This window comes from Oncorhynchus gorbuscha, linkage group LG25 (genome assembly GCF_021184085.1).
Source record: "Oncorhynchus gorbuscha isolate QuinsamMale2020 ecotype Even-year linkage group LG25, OgorEven_v1.0, whole genome shotgun sequence".
Lineage (NCBI taxonomy): Eukaryota > Metazoa > Chordata > Actinopteri > Salmoniformes > Salmonidae > Oncorhynchus > Oncorhynchus gorbuscha.
The window spans coordinates 20,547,272-20,567,494 of NC_060197.1; the positions used below are offsets into that span (position 1 = coordinate 20,547,272).

At 40.8% G+C, this 20,223-nt stretch overlaps 1 protein-coding gene across 4 annotated transcripts in view; it reads left to right on the forward strand.

The window, feature by feature from the left end:
• LOC124013534 (polyadenylate-binding protein-interacting protein 2B-like) overlaps positions 1–20,223 on the forward strand; it is a 32,271-nt gene that overhangs the window by 5,286 nt on the left and 6,762 nt on the right. For 3 of the 4 annotated variants that reach the window (XM_046327846.1, XM_046327845.1, XM_046327843.1), the window contains exons 2-3: positions 1,614–1,786; positions 14,119–14,295. In XM_046327846.1, the coding sequence (XP_046183802.1) occupies positions 1,625–1,786; positions 14,119–14,295 (339 nt within the window). In that variant the 5' untranslated portion in view covers positions 1,614–1,624. Of the gene's footprint in view, positions 1–1,613; positions 1,787–14,118; positions 14,296–16,657; positions 18,421–20,223 lie in introns of those variants that run through there. The other variant, XM_046327844.1, reaches the window with a different exon arrangement.

The following is a 20,223-nucleotide window of genomic DNA, read 5'->3' on the forward strand; positions in this document are numbered from 1 at the left end:
ATGGAGATGTTTTATTATGGTAGTTAGATTTCCACAGGGGCGCGGACATCGGCTTTAGGGTCTTAATCCGGCCTTGCACAGGTGTTAGCTCCCTCTAAACTGTTAAGCTGCTAAAAGGCTAGTGCACTACTTTTGACTTGTGTGTAGCCCTTTATGATTGGAATGATCTTAAACAAAATACATTTATGGAATTGTATTCAATTTGTCATTATCGGGGTTAATGGAACTCTTTACAACATTGACAAAGCTACACACACCTTGCACCCATGTTTATCTAGTTTCATCAGTGAATGGGAGAATCTCCATCACACGATTTTCATTTAACAATTTTGATTGGATTTTTTTCTAGCTCATGGCTGAAAGAAGCACAAACAACAATTTCAGAGGGAGAGATCACACAACATGCAACACTTGTAGTAATATCAAAATCAGACAGTACAGTACTGCTGTCAGAGAATATTGTGTGAGAGTTGAGTAAGCTTTCTTAAGTCTTTTCAAAATGCTGATGAAATCTGTGTTGCAGATGGAATCCAGACATGTTAAAATCATAAAACAGTTCTACATTAACTTTTCATGCACACCGGGAACAAACAACACAAGCTTTGCTGTGAAGTCTCGAGTTCGTCAAGGTTTTGTGTTATCTGCCTTACTCTTCAAACTGGCAATAGACTTCTGTGAACAACAGAAGATCAGGCGAGACCTTGGTTTCGCCGATGGCCTGGCTCTTTTATCACACACACCAACATCTAGGCCTACAAGAAAAAACTGACAAGACTCTACTCCAGTGGTTATCAACTGCAGCGTAGCAAAGGTCATGCCCAGGGCTGTTACGGTGAACATGTGACCGCCTGTGTGGCGGTAATGAGTCATGGCCGCAGTCGAATTCTATGTGACCATTTAATCACTATAACTAGGCTTCTCTGAGCTCTGCTGCCAATGGTCATTAGTGGACTACCAAACTTGCTAACTGCCTTGTACTCAGCACTATTGTCCCTCTAATCACTCTGACATCAATGTTTTGAAAATCAAATCAAACGCTTAATGAGCTCATGTTCTGCAACATTTCCAAATGCTATGGATTTGTGTGAGAAGTGTTTTGATCACCTATTAAAAAGCAGGTCCCATCAGCTTTCTATAGGCTTGGCCTACTTATTTGTTAACTTTCCTAATATAAAGTTCTTTGAAACAGCCTACCGGGCTGGCATGAAAATGAACCACGGGAAAAGCGTCATCCGTTCGCCATTTAAGTGCATAGATTACATATTGTTTTCCCCTACACCCCTGTTCCGAGACAGGTGCATGATAACGGTCCATTCTAAATCAACTAAGTTCACACATATTATTTAGTATATAAAGACCATATTAAATTTGAGTAGTCTGATGGGTGACAATATTAACTTGTGAATGATGCCCACTGTTGGCAAGCAACAGCGCATGCTTTTTAAAAACTTTTTCAAACTTCTCGAAATTATGATCTTGTCTCACCGCTACAACTCTTCAATGGGGGAGGCGAAGGTTAAGTCATAAACAATCTCTCAAGCACAAGTCCACATGCTAGTGAGTAGCCAGCAAAAAAACACAAAAACATTAATCTATCTATCCCGCACAATCAGAGCCGTCAGAGATGAGTGGTCCCGAGGTAGCGAAGACGCCGGGGGGCAGGGTGCCGGGGAAGGAAGGCATGGAGGCTGTAGCCAATGGCCATGCAGGAGAGGGTGAACAGGGAGGAGACGATCCCTTCGCTGAGTACATGTGGATGGAGAACGAGGATGCGTACAACAGACAGGTTGGTACACACACAGTAAAATATAATTTTTGCATAAGTATTCACCCCTTTAGGCAATCCTAAATTAAAATGTGGTGACAAATCAGGTTACATGGACTCGCTCTGTTTGAAATGAATGACTTCCCCCTTCCTCTGTCCCCCATAGACATCTGTAAGCTCCCTCAGTCAAGTATTTAGTGTGAAACTTGTTAGGGAGAGGGGGAAGTATTTGGAATTTTGTATGACTGAGGTCCAAGTAAACTACCTGTTATTCAGGCCCAGAAGCTAGGATTTGCATATATATGGTAGTATTGGGTAGAAAACAAGTTTCTAAAACTCTTATAATTATGTCTGTGAGTATAACAGAAATGACCTGCCAGCCAATTCCAAGTTGAAGTTATTGAAACCAAAGACTTCCGCCTCCCAAATTGCAGTTCCTATGGCTTCCACTATATGCCCAGTCTTTATACATGGTTTCAGGCTTGTATTCTGAAAAACCAAAGGGGAATAGTTGTTTATCCTCAGGAAGTCCTATGGCAAAACTAGTCTAATTGAGCATGTGACCGAGGGCGTGCGTTGCATTCTTTTCCATTCCTATTAAAAATGGTTTGCTCCAATTTACCAAACAAAACAACCATTCATTGTGTTCCTGGGATTCTTGTGATTGCGATCAGAGGAAGATCTTCAAAGGTAAGTGACTTATTTTATCACTATTTGGGATTTTGTGACCCTTGTTTGGATAATATGCTGTTGTGGGACGCTGACATCAGATAATCAATTTTTTATTTTTTTATTTCACCTTTATTTAACCAGGTAGGCTAGTTGAGAACACGTTCTCATTTGCAACTGCGACCTGGCTAAGATAAAGCATAGCAGTGTGAACAGACAACACAGAGTTGCACATGGAGTAAACAATTAACAAGTCAATAACACAGTAGGAAAAAAAGGGGAGTCTATATACATTGTGTGCAAAAGGCATGAGGTAGGCGAATAATTACAATTTTGCAGATTAACACTGGAGTGATAAATGATCAGATGGTCATGTACAGGTAGAGATATTGGTGAGCAAAAGAGCAGAAAAGTAAATGAATAAAACAGTATGGGGATGAGGTAGGTAAGAATGGGTGGGCTATTTACCGATAGACTATGTACAGCTGCAGCGATCGGTTAGCTGCTCAGATAGCAGATGTTTGAAGTTGGTGAGGGAGATAGTTGGGTATGGAAATCTCATAATTTTTGGTGGCCTTCCTGAGCCAGGATTCAGACACGGCAAGGACATCAGGGTTAGCAGAGTGTGCTAAAGCAGTGAGTAAAACAAACGTAGAGAGGAGGCTTCTGATGTTGACATGCATGAAACCAAGGCTTTTTCGATCACAGAAGTCAACAAATGAGGGTGCCTGGGGACATGCAGGGCCTGGGTTTACCTCCACATCACCCGCGGAACAGAGGAGTAGTAGTATGAGGGTGCGGCTGAAGGCTATCAAAACTGGTCGCCTAGAGCATTGGGGACAGAATAAAAGGAGCAGATTTCTGGGCATGGTAGAATATATTCAGGGCATAATGCGCAGACAGGGGTATGGTGGGGTGCGGGTACAGCGGAGGTAAACCCAGGCACTGGGTGATGATGAGAGAGGTTGTATCTCTGGACATGCTGGTTGTAATGGGTGAGGTCACCGCATGTGTGGGAGGTGGGACAAAGGAGGTATCAGGGGTATGAAGAGTGGAACTAGGGGCTCCATTGTAAACTAAAACAATGATAACTAACCTGAACAACAGTATACAAGGTATATTGACATTTGAGAGACATACAGCGAGGCATACAGTAATCACAGGTGTTGAATTGGGAGAGCTAGCTAAAACAGTAGCTAAACCAGTAGGTGAGACAACAACAGCTAATCAGCTAGCAAAACAACAGCAGGTATTGGCGTTGACTAGGCAGGGAGGGTTGGATTAACTACACACAGAGCCTGAGTGCGGCTGGGGCCGACAGATAAAACAGAAACAAGCAGAATGGAGTACTGTGATTAAATGGACAGTCCAGCATGCATCAGCTATGTAGCCAAGTGATCAGTGTCCAGGGGGGCAGCGGTGGATGGGGCAGGGAAGCTGGACTGGCGAGTGTTATCCAGATTTTACAAAACTGTCTGGCTGTGCAAAAGGTAAAAGCCGCTAGCAGTGGCTAACAATGACTCAATAGCTTGTACCTAGTTAGCTTCTGGAGGTTCTTGAGTGTCTTCTAAAGATTAAAAATAATAGCGATTCCGTATCACATTGGGTGAGGCAGGTTACCGGAAGGTATAAACAAATTCAAAATCGAAAAGCCATAAAGTAAATATGGGTCCAGTGAGTGTTTGGGACGCGGCGATTCAGACGGTTAGCAGGCCTGTGCTAACAAGCTAACAGTTAGTTGGCCAGGGCTAAGCAAGGTAGCAGTTAGCAGACCAGGGCTAAACAAGCTAGCAGTTAGCAGGCCGAATTAGCAAGCAAGGAGATAGCAAGGGCTAGAAAGTTAGCCTTTGGGGGACGTCGCGATGGGGCGAGTCTGTTTATTCCTCTTCATGCGGTGACATCGATCGACCGGTCATGGGTCCGCATATTGTAGCCCAGGAGTATGCTTCGGTGGTAGCACAGGAGCTCTGGCCGGGCTAGCTTCAAGCTAAGTGGGTGGAAACACTAGCCAGGAATAATCATCCGGGGTTGCGGTTAGCTAGATAGCTAGTTGTGAAGAATCCAGCTGAAAATGTTCCGTTTGCGGTGGGAATCCGATGGGAATCTGGGGATAAAAAAATAATAGGTCCGTTATGCTCTGGTTAGAGTCGCGTTGTTCGAACTGGCGAGAGCTTTCCGAGCTAAAGGTTAGCTGATGACCGGTTAGCTGAAGACCGCTAGCAATGGTTTGCTGACTGATAGCCAGCCAGCTAGCTACCAGCTATCTTCAGTTGAGGGGTTCCGGATCCAAAGTAGATATAACTACTTTAGAAAAAAATAGCTACATTGGGTGAGGCGGGTTGCAGGAGAGTATTTAGAAGTTGAGGTTTAGCAAAATGTTTTAAAAGATATGAGAAGAAAAATATGTTAAAATTAAAAAACGATATATACAAGGGACACGACACGACGTCCGACTGCTACGCCATCTTGGATCACTAAGATGTTGTGCTTTCTTTCGTAAAGCCTTTTTGAAATCCAACTATGCGGTTAGATTGCCAAGATTCTAAGCTGAAGAATCATGTATGACACTTGTATTATCATGAAGGTTTAATATAACGTTTTCTGTATTTTGAATTTGGCGCTCTGCAATTTCACCGGATGTTGTCGAGGTGGGTCGCTAGCGGGACCCCTGCGCCAGAAAGGTTCAATCACAGATAAAATTCCAAAGACCAGGGAGCTTTTCGAAAGCCACAATAAAGAAGGGCAGTGATTGGTAGATGGGTAACGTAATGTCTTTTAACTTATGGTATAGGGGACGCTTGCGTCCCACTTGGGCAAAAAACAGGGAAAATGCAAGCCCGGCAAATTTTTAAAAAATGATATAAAAATCAAACTTTCATTAAATCACATGTAAGATACTCGATTAAAGCTACACTCGTTGTGAATCCAGCCAAAATGTCAGATTTTAAAAAGGCTTTTTGACGAAAGCATAGGAAGCTATTATCTGATGACAGCACCATAGTAAACAAAGAAGGTAGCATATTTCAACCCTGCAGGTGCTACACAAAACACAGAAATAACATATAAAACATGCATTACCTTTGACGAGCTTCTTTTGTTGGCACTCCAATATGTCCCATAAACATCACAATTGGTCCTTTTGGTTCGATTAATTCCATCCATATATATCCAAATGTCCATTTATTTGACTGGTTTGATTCAGAAAAAAACTGCTGCCAAAAAACAGCTGCAACGTCACTACAAAACATTTAAAAGTTGCCTATAAACTTTGCCAAAGTATTTCAAACTATTTTTGTACTACAACTTTAGGTATTTTTAAACGTTAATAATCGATCAAATTGTATACGGGTCTGTGTTCAATACAGGAAGAAAACCAACCATGCTACTTTTCACGTCTTGCGCACTCAACAGTGTTACGTTGCTCCTAGATTACCTACTTCTTCATTGCACAAATGAATAACCTCAACCAAATTCCAAAGACTGGTGACATCCAGTGGAAGTGGTAGGAACTGAAAACGGCTTCCGAAGAAATATAATTTGCCAATGAGAACTCTGTGAATAGAGAGAGACCAAAAATAAATAAATTCTGAACTGTTAGTCCTCAGGGTTTTGCCTGCTACATAAGTTCTGTTATACTCAGACCTGATTCAAACAGTTTTAGAAACTTCAGGGTTTTCTATCCAAATCTACTAATAATATGCATGTCTTCTATTCCTGGCATGAGTAGCAGGAAGTTGAAATTGGATTTTTCTCAGGCTTTCGCCTGCAACATTTCTGTTATACTCAGACAATCTTTACAGTTTTGGAAACGTTAGTGTTTTCTATCCAAAGCTGTCAATTATATGCATATTCTAACATATTTTCCTGACAAAATATTCTGTTCAAAACGGGAACGTTTTTTTCTTCCAAAAATTAAAATACTGCCCCCTAACACCAAGAGAGTTAAGAAGTTAAGCATGCTCAAGTTAATAATTATCCTGTGGATTATTGTCGTCCTCCTGAACTGAGCTGCAGGACAGGAAGGAAACTGCTGAGGGATGTCACCATGAAGCCATTGAGGATTTTTTTTTAAGACTACGAAGTCAAATGGCTGTGGTGGGAGAGAGCTGCGGAAGGATCACTTCACAATTACTTCACAATAATGAGTGAAAAGAATAATACTAATACTAACATTCCAAAACGTGCATGTATGCAACAGGGTACTGTTATTCTGCAATAATTTACTTTTTGGCCTAAATGCAAAGCCTTGTTTGGGGCAAACGACGCATAACTGACTCTTTATTTTCATGCATGGCTGCATCATGCTTGACATTGTCAAAGATGAGTTTTTCAGGATAAACAGGATGTTAAGCACAGGCAAAATCCTAGAGGAAAACCTGCTTCAGTCTGCTTTACACCAGGCACTGAGAGAGGAGTTCCCCTTTCAGCAGGACAGTAACCTACAACTCGAGGCCAAATTGAGTTGCTTGCCAAGAAGACCGTGAATGTTCCTGAGTGGCCAAGTGTAGTTTGGACATAAATTGCTTGAAAATCTATGGCTAGACTTTAAATGACCCGCAACATCTTGCCAAAGCTTGAATATTGCACATTCCAGTTCGGCAAAGCTTTTAGAGATTTACCCAGAAAGACACAGCTGTAATCGCTGCCAAAGGTGTTTCTAACATGTCCTGACTAGGGGGTGAATACTTTTCTTATGAAGGTGTATTAGTGTTTTCATTTTTCATAACTTTTAAAGAAATTGTGGATTTCCCCCCAATACTTTGACATTAGTATTTTGTGTAGATTGTTGCCAAATGCATTTTAATCCCACTTTAACTGTAAAATGTGAAGAAATCCACGGGGAGGTGAATACTTGATACATACACACTATTAATGCTAGGCCAATGCTTCTGACAGCGGTATGAGACAAAACAGTTTCTCATTGTTTGGGGGAGGCTCGATCAGCTTCAATATTGTCGTTTCAATCAATGTAATTGTCTGCATTTCCAATCCCCCATATATTTGTGTGTGTGTGTGTGTGTATTACATACGCAGAGTGCATTTGGAAAGTAATCGGACCCCCTGACTTCAAACAATTTAAGTTACAGCCTTATTCTAAAATGTATTTAAATAAGTATTTTTCCTCACACAATACCCCATAATGACAAATCGAAAATATCTATATATTTTTTCGAAGTGTTTGCTAATGTATTAAATAAACTGATACCTTATTTATGTACAGTACTAGTCAAAAGTTTGGACACCTACTCATATTTGACTATTTCCTAGACTGTAGTATAATAGTGAAGTCAAACTATGAAATAACGCAATCATGTAATAACACAATCATGTACTAACAGTGTAAAACAAATCAAAATATATTTGAGCTTCTTCAAAGTAGCCACCCTTTGCCTTGATGACAGATTTGCACATGCGTGGCATTTTCTCAACCAGCTTCACCTGGAATCATTTTCCAACAGTCTTGAAAGAGTTCCCACATATGCTGAGCACTTGTTGGCTGCTTTTCCTTCCCTCTGCGGTCCAACTCATCTCAAACCATCTTAGCTGGGTAGAGGTCGGGTGATTGTGGAGGCCAGGTCATCTGATGCAGCACTCCATCAAGTTCCTGCTTGGTCAAATAGCCCTTACACAGCCTGGTAGTAGTGGTTTCTTTGCTGTAATTTGACCACGAAGGCCAGAATCACACAGTCTCCTCTGAACAGTTGATATTGAGATGTCTGTTACTTGAATTCTGTGAAGCATTTATTTGGGCTGCAATTTCTGAGGCTGGTAACTCTCTAATAAACGTATCTTCTTGCAGCAGAGGTGACTCTTGGTCTTCCTTTTCTGCTCTTTTGCACACCAGTATTTCTAATTGCATATCTATCACTCCAGTGTTAATTGCTAAGTTGTAATTACTTTGCCACAATGGCCTATTTATTGCCTTACATCATTTGCACACACTGTATACAGATTTTTCTATTGTGTAAATGACTGTACGTTTGTTTAACTCTGTTTTTGTCACACTGCTTTATCTTGCCCAGGTCGCAGTTGTAAATGAGAACTTGTTCTCAACTGGCCTACCTGGTTAAATAAAGTCGAAATCAACCAAACTTCTAAAATATGTATTTTTTTCGCAACATTCTCTAAACCCTAGATGTGTGTGTGTGTGTGAGAAAAGTCCAAGAGGCTGGCCGTTTCTGAGATACTGGAACTGGCGCGCCTGGCATCGACAATCCTACCACGCTCAGTCTCTTTAGTCATTCGTTTTGCCCATTCTGACGTTCAATCAAACAGCAACTGAATGCCTGCTTTTATATAGCAATCCATGGCCACATGACTCACTGTCTGTAGGAGCAAACCATTTTCGTGAACAGTGTGGGTTACCCAATAAACAGGTCACTGACTGCATATTAACTCTCTTGGAGGAATTTTCAGAGCAGGGGTTCCTGGATCGTTGCTTCTCAGTCTCCCTCCATATACAGTGGGGAGAACAAGTATTTGATACACTGCTGATTTTGCAGGTTTTCCTACTTACAAAGCATGTAGAGGTCTGTCATTCTTATCATAGGTACACTTCAACTGCGAGAAACGGAATCTAAAACAAAAATCCAGAAACTCACATTGTATGATTTTTTTTTAAAGTAATTAATTTGCATTTTATTGCATGACATAAGTATTTGATCACCTACCAACCAGTAAGAATTCCGGCTCTCACAGACCTGTTAGTTTTTCTTCAACCTCTCTGCGCACGGAACCCGCTAGCGGGCTGAAATTCCACAACATAGGATGATCGCTACATAAATAGTCATATTAAACATTCATGAAAATACAAGTGTCTCACATGTATCGACAGCCTAGACTATTGCTAATCCAACTGCGTTGTCAGATTTTTAAAAAGGATTTACTGCGAAAGAATACGATGCAATTTATCTGAGCATAGAGCCCCATTTAAAAAAATATATTTTTTAACCAGCACAGGCGTAACAATCACAAACTGCATTAAAATAAATAGTTTACCTTTGACGATCTTTTGTCTGTTTGCAATTCCAATGCTCATTGTTACACAATAAATGATCTTTTGTTTGATAAAATCTGTTTTATAGCCTAACACAAAACATTTTGTGAACTGCTTGTGTCGTGAATTCCGTCTCATTCCATTTTCAACGACACATTCCAGGTAAATAACCCACACAGAACGTGACTTTTCCAGTCATGTTTGGTTTCACCTCAATCAACTGGTTTGTTTGTAACACAATCATGACATTTTATAAATCGGTTTCTTTCAGTCAATACGTCCCGCGAAAGAAACCGATTTGAAGACGAGTCATGACATCATTGTGCCCACTATTGTAAAGTGACTGTTCCACTGGATGCCATAAGGTGAATGCACCAATTTGTAAGTCGCTCTGGATAAGAGCGTCTGCTAAATGACTTAAATGTAAATGTTTGGTTGATAGACTCTTTTAACCCAATGACCACTGATCGTCTTGAAATCTAGCTGGGTAGATGGCCAATGAGCTGAGCTAAACGGCAATACGCCATGTTTGTGTTGCAAGACCAACCCATGTAGTAAGCTTCAGCGTAAAGTGAGTCATTCGCTATTGAAGTTTCATAACGGAAGAAGCAGTGCATTGTTTGGTGAACGAGCAGATTCAGCTGTTTATATCAATCATTATGGCGACTAAGTCAGGGAAATCTAAATCTAGATATACAGCTGTACACAATTTTAGAATACATTGATTGGGAAGGTGAGACAGATTGTTGTAGGACCCTTCATTTAGCGATTGTGGAGGAATATTTTTTTGAACGGGAGAGGACATCGTTTTGGACTGGTAAGTTCTTATCATGCTAATGCCCTTGTTTGAAATTAATAATATAAAGTATTATTAGATTTTTTAAATTATTATTTAGAAGCAATATATAAACATGTCATGAAATGTGAGATGCGTGTGTCTGCCGCCCCAACCCACATGAAATAGCCTATTTGAGGCTGTTGAGGAGAGGGCAGGACCACATCAATGGCCAAAGTGAAATGGAGACAGTAGATACAGCTGGTCTGTTGTAATATAATAGACAGTAGATCCAGCTGGCCTGTCATAATATAATAGACAGTAGATCTAGCTGAAATGTCAGAATATAAAAGAGACAGATCAAGCAGGTAATAATAATATATTCAACCTAATATATTCAACCTTCAACTCTATATATCTGTTTATTATACCTGTTGATACAGGGCTCATATGTGAAACTATTCTACAGTGCCTTGCGAAAGTATTCGGCCCCCTTGAACTTTGCGACCTTTTGCCACATTTCAGGCTTCAAACAAAGATATAAAACTGTATTTTTTTGTGAAGAATCAACAACAAGTGGGACACAATCATTAAGTGGAACAACATTTATTGGATATTTCAAACTTTTTTTAAATCAAAAACTGAAAAATTGGGCCGAATACTTTCGCAAGGCACTGTAACTGAACATTTTCTTTCACAGTGACACTGACTCCGAATGGGAGTCTTATCCGGTGTCCTGTGTAAATTTAAGTATGCTCTCTCTAATTCTCTCTTTCTCACTCTCGGAGGACCTGAGCCCTAGGACCATGCGTCAGGACTACCTGGCATGATGACTCCTTGCTGTCCCCAGTCCACCTGGCCTTGCCGCTGTTTCAACTGTTCTGCCTTTGGCTATGGAACCCTAAACTGTTCATTTTTACTCTTGAGGTGCTGTCCTGTTGCACCCTCTACAACCACTGTGATCTCCACCCGGCACAGCCAGAAGAGGACTGGCCACCCCTCATAGCCTGGTTTCTTCCTAGGTTTTTGCCTTTCTAGGGAATTTTTCCTTGCCACCGTGCTTCTACACCTGCATTGCTTGTTGTTTGGGGTTTTAGGCTGGGGCTATATATACATAGATTTGATTTGATAGAGGACTGAGGGTCTTCCAAATATTGAATGTTATTTTGTAAATGTGTGTGTGTGTATGTATTTAGTTTTTTTCCTTTTTTTTATCAAGATTTTACCTGTCCCCCCCCCACACCATTTTAGTATTTTGTATATAGTTATTTGTTTCAAAATGTGTGGGACACCTGGGTGACTTCATGATAAATGTCATGTAGCACACTCATTTTGGAAGTTATCATTCTGAAATTTTGTACAAGTACTGTTGCCCTCTTATATTTTTCACTGCAATTGTCCCAATCATCCTCATCTGAATGTTTGTTTTATCTTGTTCATTTTAAAGATGATATGAAAATAAAAAACTTTTTTTCATTGTATTGTCTAAACGAGCTCTATTGTGTTCTTCTACATTCACATTTACACAAACTTCAGATTGTTCTTTCAAATGGTACCAAGAATATGCATATCCTTGGTTCTGTGCCTGAGCTACAGGCTGTTAGATTTGGGTATGTCTTCAGGTGGAAATTGCACAAAGTAGGGGGGAGCTGAAAGAGGTTAAGAAGCCCTCCTGTTCTCCACTCATTGCCTGTATTAACTGCACCTGTTTGAACTTGTTACCTGTATAAAAGACACCTGTCCACACACTCAATCAAACAGACTCCAACCTCTCCATTATGGCCAAGACCAGGGCGCCATGTAAGGACATCAGGGATACAATTGTAGACCTGCACAATGTTGGGATGGCCCACAGGACAGTAGGCAAGCAGCTTGGTGAGAAGGCAACAACTGTTGGCGCAATTATTAGAAAATGGAATAAGTTCAAGATGACGGTCAATCACCCCCTGTCTGGGGCTCCATGCAAAATCTCACCTCGTGGGGCATCAATGATCATGAGGAAGGTGAGGGATCAGCCCAGAACTACGCGGCAGGACCTGGTCAATGAGCTGGGACCACAGTCTCAAAGAAAACCATTAGTAACACACTACGCCGTCATGGATGAAAATCCTGCGGTGCATGCAAGGTCCCCCTGCTCAAGCCAGCACATGTCCAGGCCCGTCTGAAGTTTGCCAATGACCATCTGGATGATCCAGAGGAGGAATGGGAGAAGGTCATGTGGTCTGATGAGACACAAATAGCTTTTTGGTCTAAACTCCACTCGTCGTGTTTGGTGGAAGAAGGATGAGTACAACCCCAAGAACATCATCCCAACCGTGAAGCATGGAGGTGGAAACATCATTCTTTGGGGATGCTTTTCTGCAAAGGGGACAGGACAACTGCACTGTATTGGGAGGAGGATGGATGGGGCCATGTATCACGAGATCTTGGCCAACAACCTCCTTCCCTCAGTAAGAGCATTGAAGATTGGTCGTGGCTGGGTTTTCCAGCATGACAACGACAAGAAACACACAGCCAGGGCAACTAAGGAGTGGCCTCCGTAAGAAGCATCTCAAGGTCTCCAGACCTGAACCCAATAGAAAATCTTTGAAGAGAGTTGAAAGTCCATATTGCCCAGGGACAGCCCCGAAACCTGAAGGATCTGGAGAAGGTCTGTATGGAGGAGTGGGGCAAAATCCCTGCTGCAGTGTGTGCAAACCTGGTCAAGAACTACAGGAAACGTATGATCTCTGTAATTGCAAACAAAGGTTTCTGTACCAAATATTAAGTTCTGCTTTTCTGATGTATGACTTATGTCATGCAATAAAATGCAAATGAATTACTTCAAAATCATATGTGATTTTCTGGATTTTTGTTTTAGATTCCGTCTCTCACAGTTGAAGTGTACCTATGATACAAAGCATGTAGAGGTCTGTAATTTTTAAGTATGAAACACTGACGATTTTGCAGGTTATCAAATACTTGTTCTCCCCACTGTATATTGAAGAGAAATGCAACATATAAAGTGTTGGTTTCGTGAGCTGAAATAAAAGAACCCAGAAGTGCTCTTCACAGACAAATCCCATTTCAACTGTACCGGGCACATACGCCTGGCGTCGTGTGGGTGAGTGTTGACATCAGCAAATCAGAGTTCCTTGTGGTGGTGGGGTTATGGTATGGGCATGCGTAAGCGATTGACAATGAACACTATTGCATATCGATGGAAATTTGAATGCGCAGAGATACTGTGATGAGTTTCTTGACATGCCATTAATTTGCTGCCATCGCTTTATGCTTCAACATAATGATCTGTACACAATTCTTGGAAGCTGAAAATGTCCTAGTCCTTCCATGGCCTGCATATTCACCAGACATGTCACCCATGAATAATGTTTTGATGCTCTGGTTCGACGTGTACAGCAGCGTGTTCCAGTTCACGCCAATATCCAGCAACTTTGCACAGACATTGAAGAGGCGTGGGACAACATTCCACAGGCCACAATCAACAGCCTGATCAACTCTATGTGAAGGAGATGTGTCATTCTGCATGAGGCAAATGGTGGTCACAAGATACTGACTGGTTTTCTTATCTACGCCCCCACCTTTTTTCATTTGTTTTTTTTTAAAGGTACTGGATCTGTGACCAAGTGAAAAAGAAAAGGCGAGCCGAGCCGCACACTAGGAGCTCAGATGCAATAATTTAACCTAATAACCAACATTTCGACAGACAAGCTGTTTTCATCAGGGTTGTCTCCAACAGATGCATATCTGTATTCTCAGTAATTAGAAATCCAAATATTAGGGCCTAATACATTAAAAAAATTATTGACAGATTTCCTTTCTATGAACTGTAACTCTGTAAAATCTTATTGTTGCATGTTTTTTTTTTTGTCCAGTGTAGATACTAAACCCTCTCTCATTTGTCACTGTTAGGTTGAAGAGGAATTGTTGGAGCAGGAGTTCTTGGAGCGTTGTTTCCAGGAGATGTTAGATGAGGAGGACCAGGATTGGTTCATCCCGGCCAGAGACCTCCCCTCAGGGATGGGGCAGCTCCAGCAACAGCTCAACGGCTTGTCAGTCAATGACAGAGGAAACGCGGAGGAGATGGCGGTGAGCATGGAACACACACACACAGCGTGGAACAAATATATATCTATATATGTGTATGTCAGTCAGCCAGATCCAACAACAGCTTAAAGGCATGTCAGTTGGTAATGGGGGAAACGCAGACAATATGGCGGTAAAGAGGAGTGCTGAACACACGCACAGCGTCAAACACACGGCATGTTATGTTTTCTGTGGAAGGTACTACGCAGCGCACAGACCCTCCTCACGCAATCAACTTCGCCAAGATGTGTTGAGTTTCCTTGTAGCGTTATAAAATGTTACCTCCGCTTTATATCCTGTCTCTATCGGAGTCATTTATTAAAGTATGTTAAACAATGTTTCTGTTTAATGCTTTTCGTTAAATCATGCATAGCTGTTTATATTGCTTAAAATAAATGTGTTCATATGGGCAGAATATTATCTACGCTAAACATCTAAACATTCGGACCACCTAATGCACTACCTTCTGCCCCCAGCACAGCCTCAATTTCTTAGGGGCATGGACCCTACAAGGTGTCGAAAGCGTTCCACAGGCATACTGGCCCATTTTGACTCCAATGCTTCCCACAGTTCTCAAGTTGGCTCAATGTACTTTGGGTGGTGTGTACCATTCTTGATACACACAGGTAACTGTGGAAAAACCCATCAGCATTGCAGTTTTTGAAACATTCAAACTGGTGCGCATGGCACCTTGTACTATTCAAAAGCACTTAAATATTTTGTCTTGCCCATTCACCCATTGGCACACACAATGTGGTTTTCAAAATCATTTTCCTCCCCTACAGCTACATCAAACTCAGTCCTCAGGACCACAAGGGGTGCAGGTTTTAGTTTTTGCCCTATCACTACACAGCTGACTCAAATAATCAACTAATTATCACACTGGGCTCCTGAGGACTGTTTGGGAATCACTGATCTACACAGCTTGGAAGTGGATTTAACAATTGATCAATAATGGATCAGACTGACCAGGTGAATGCTGTCATTGAAAGAGCAGGTGTTCTTAATGCGTTGTACACTCCGTGTATAGCATACTGCATTTTGATCAGTTTTGAAGAAAAAAGTAATTCTGGAAACATTTCTTGGAAAAGGCTGACCTTTGGATGTTTCATGACTAGAAATGGAAACATTGATTTTTAGAGACTAAGTAACAATAGCTTATGATTATAGGGTGTGAGGCTATACTGGGTTCTCACTGACATCGTCATTCCAATTCAATCATTCCAGTTCAATCAGTCACAATTATCAGCTTTGGTATTGACATCAGTGAGCAGTCATTCAGAGTGAGGTGAAACACATTGGAGGCCTACCAACTGAAAACATTGAAAACAAAAATAATGAAATTCAGACCACAGAAATCCAATGTTTATATAAAATGTCTGCCTTTTCCCCTACATTTTAAAGTCTGACTCAATTTAATATAGTGGATATTCTTGGGCTCGGGTAATATTTCAGTCCCTTTGACTTTTATTTTATTTTGGGTTACCAAAATGAAATGTTAAGAGTTTTTATATATAAATTGAAATATCCAGTAAAATGAGTTGAACTAAATAGCATTAATTGAAACTTTTATTTAAAATCATATTTTTTAACTGACATGAAGAATTGTCTGTTAGATGAAATAAAGATGGAAAACGAGTACTTTTCAATGTGTATTTTCATGGGTTCAAATATAAATCTATCAATATCAAAAAAACTCAACCGGTAACGTTTCATTGTAACAGGGTTGAGTTATTTATGAATATTGCATCTAAACAAATGAATTATTCAATATTATACATATTGTTTATATTCACTTATGAAACATGCTGTAATGTTCCATGTGAATTTTATTTTAAAGCATGTAGCCTGGTGGTAGGAGGGTTGGGCAAGACTTCGGTTCTTTTTAAGTCGCTCTAGATCCTTACTCAAGGATTATAGTGTATATATTCTAAGAATCTTTGCTTTAACATTATTCATTGAAATGTCTAGGGAATGACGGCGCCCACATCAGCAGCAGAAAGACAAAGGCAGTGTCAAGCACGTCAAAATGCTAACTCAGGAAAAAGGGAACAATACCTTGAGAGAGCGCGTCAGAGATGGAAAAGAAAGGTTGAGGCAGGGAACAAGATAAAGATCAGTGATTTAAGTGAGAGAGACCAGTCTAAACAGTGGAACAGCATACACAAGAAGCAAGGAGAGGAAATGAGCATGTGCGATGGAGATGATGCCAAGCCCCATTGACAGCATTGCCCTCCACCTTGAGAATACATCAGGTCATCATCCTTGCTCCTGGTGAGCTGATGTCTCGTGATGTCAGCTGCCTTTGTTCAACAAAGAAGGACCTAAACTGTACATGCTTTAACACACATCACTTAAATTTCAGGCAGAAGGTCCTGGCTGCTCCAGAACAGCCAGCCAATGAGGAAAATCCACAACCTCTAGACGAAATCCAGTGGGGAAATCCAAGTCTTCTTGGGTAATGGTGTGGAATATGATAACCTGTATTCAGGCAGGCATCATCCTTGGCACGGATGGAATGAGTGTATAAGTGAAATGTATGCATCGTGTAGGAACAAACAGATTTGTCTGGCCTTCTCAAGTCGTCATCCACTGGTGTCAGTTGGATGAAGGACTTGATCAAATTTGTCACATGCGCTGAATACAACAAGTGTAGACCTTACAGTGAAATGCTTACTTACAAGCCCTTAACCAACTATTCAGTTTAAGAAAATGCCCCCCCCTAAAAAAGAAAGAGGTGAGAAAAAGCGAGCAGCAGTAAATAACAATAGCGGGGATATATATACACCGGGGTTGCTGGTACAGAGTCAATGAGCGGCGGCACCGGTGTCGACGATTCCACCCCCACAGCGTGTGACATCCCGCCTCGTTGAGGGAGAGATGTGTGGGCCAGACTCTCAGGAAGAAAACCAAGAATGAATGAATATGGTGCTCCAGAGAAGTATAGTCATGCTGACACTAGTGCTGTAGTTAGCTGTTCTAGCATTCTAAACGCCCTTGGAAAATGTTCCTACAGTTTGATGACACGTTGAACTTTTCTGATAACCTGTTGAATGTTAATTACCCTAATGCATGATGTTTTTGTTTGTTTAGATATTTACTGCAGTTTGGTTAATAAAACCCAGATTATTATAAATATATCTAATGTCCTTATTACGTGGTTGCATACAATGAAATGCAATGTTTTGGGGTAAATCTTGGAGGGATTTTGATAGTAAACTAATTTTATATGGAAACCGATGTCTCTAACCCTTTCACAGTTTTCAACCCTAGTCTCAACCCTGTCAAATGACAATATTTGGTAAATAAAATGGCAAAGAAGAATATGAATTGAATGTTTTCTGAGCTCAGTCTGAAATGTTAAGCACAATGTCAAGAAGATTAGTTCTTTCTGAATTGAAAGCATTTTATTTATATGATGAGCTCGCTGATGATGTGTATTTCAGGGTTTAATACAGTAAATTTGAGGTTTTACATGAATTGTATATTATAATACTTGGTTTGGGGGACACATGAGCATTAGGTAAATGTTGCTTTTATAACAAGTATATTTTTATAATCATATTCAGACAACGTCCATATCCGTGACGGGGTTGAAGATAAATGGTGTCCATATCAGACAATTTGACAATAAAAGGGCTTTAATGCCGGAGTTGGGGAATATGTTTTCTTAAAGGATTAATATGTACTTAATGTTGTGGGGTGTTCAGAAAATGCATTTTCTCTTAAAATAAAAGTATATTTCTAAAATATATTACCGCAGCCCAAGAATGACCCATAGGTCAAATGGATTTTGTAATGGCCTTTCATTGTGATACGGAAAATCTAGGCTATTTCAAAAGAACAGAATCCCTTATTGAGTTGACCTTAATGGCTATTATACTAAAGATCTATCCGAGGTTCAACTTTGAAGGCAATCTTTTAAAAATGAAGGCAATCTTTTAAAAATGTTTTGATACTTACCTCATAGCTTGGTAATGAGAATGTAAATCCATTTGTTTTGAAATCAGTATTTGTCAGTCTCTCCAATTGATCCCATTTTCAATCAAAAAATATGCATGAGAGATTCACAAGACTAACATTGTAATAAAATTAATTGCAAGGAAATAAAGCTTTTATTTGTTGAAACAGGGTTCAAGTTCATTGTCTAATTTCACAGATAAATGCTTTATATTGATAGGCAAACACTGCCATTAATACAAATAACACGTATTTTAATGCACACGATTTTGGACAACTACATTTTTTGGGGGAATGTGTTACATTCCCATGACACCCAAAATACGTTTCTCTAGGTCATACTTAAATGTTAAATAATAGGCACACAAACTAAAGTATGCTGCTAATGAACAATAATTAGGCCTAGTTGATTACCTTTGAAACTATCCTCTGAACTGCCGGATCTGAGTAGAAGGGTTGGATAGATGGCTTTGAATAGTCCAACAATTGAATTGCAAGTTGTTCATATGTTAATAATCCAAATAGTGTGCTTACAAAGAACTTGCACAACTACCCTCAGCATTCATTATTCTTAGAAGAGGTCAGAACAAGCAATGGAATCTGAATTTGTCCTCTGTGCATGGATGGTGCATGAAGGCGGCAGCGTAGCCTAGTGGTTAGAGCGTTGGACTAGTAACCGGAAGGTTGCGAGTTCAAACCCCCGAGCTGACAAGGTACAAATCTGTCGTTCTGCCCCTGAACAGGCAGTTAACCCACTGTTCCCAGGCCGTCATTGAAAATAAGAATATGTTCTTAACTGACTTGCCTGGTTAAATAAAGGTAAAAAAAAATGTTTAAAAAAAAAGGCGAACACCGACAAACATGACCAAAAGAATGTGGACACCTGTTCGTCAAATCCCATTTGGTGTTAGTCCCCCTTTTGCTGCTATAACAGCCTCTCCTCTTCTGGGAAGCCAGTAGAACATTGCTATGGGACTTTCTATTCTGCTACTAGAGCTTTAAGGAGGTTGGGCACTGATTGTGGGCTGTAGGCCTGGCTCGCAGTCGGCGTTCCAAAGGTACTCGATGGGGTTGAGATCAGGGCTCTGTGCAGGCCAGTCAAGTTCTTCCACACCGATCTTGACAAACCATTTCTGTATGGACCTTGCTTTGTGCACGGGTGAATGGTCATGCTGAAAGAGCCTTTCCCAGACTGTTGCCACAAAGTTGGAAGCACAGAATCATCTAGAATGTCATTGTATGCTGTAGCGTAAAGATTTCCCTTCACTGGGAGCTAAGGGGCCTAGTCCGAACCATGAAAAACAGCCCCACACATCATTCCTCCTCCACCAAACTTTATTTTCGGCACTATACATTGGGGAAGGTAGCGTTCTCCTGTCATCCGCCAAACCCAGATTAGTCCATCGGACTGCCAGATGGTGAAGCGTGATTCATCACTCCAGAGAACGAGTTTCCACTGCTCTAGGGTCCAATTGGGGTGAGCTTTACACCACTCCAGCCGACGCTTGACATTGTGCATTTTAGTTTTTGGCTTGTGTGTAGCTAATTGGTCATGGAAACCCATTTTTCATGAATCTACAGACAAACGGTTATTGCTCTGACGTTGCTTCCAGAGGAAGTTTGGAACACGGCAGTGAGTGTTGCGACTGAGGACAGACTATTTTTACGCACTTCAGCCCTCTGTGAGCTTGTTGTGGTCTACCACTTTGCATCTGAGCTGTTGTTGCTCCTTGACGTTTCCACTACACAATAACAGCACTAACAGTTGACTGGAGCAGCTCTAGCAGGGCAGAAATTTGACATGAACTGACTTTTTGGAAAGGTGGAATCTTATGACTGTGCCACGTTTTGAAGTCCCTGAGCACTTCAGTAAGGTCATTGTACTGCCAATTGTTTAGCTATGGAGATTGCATGGTTGTGTGCTCGATTGTATACATTTGTCAGCAACCGGTATTGCTGAAATTGCAGAAT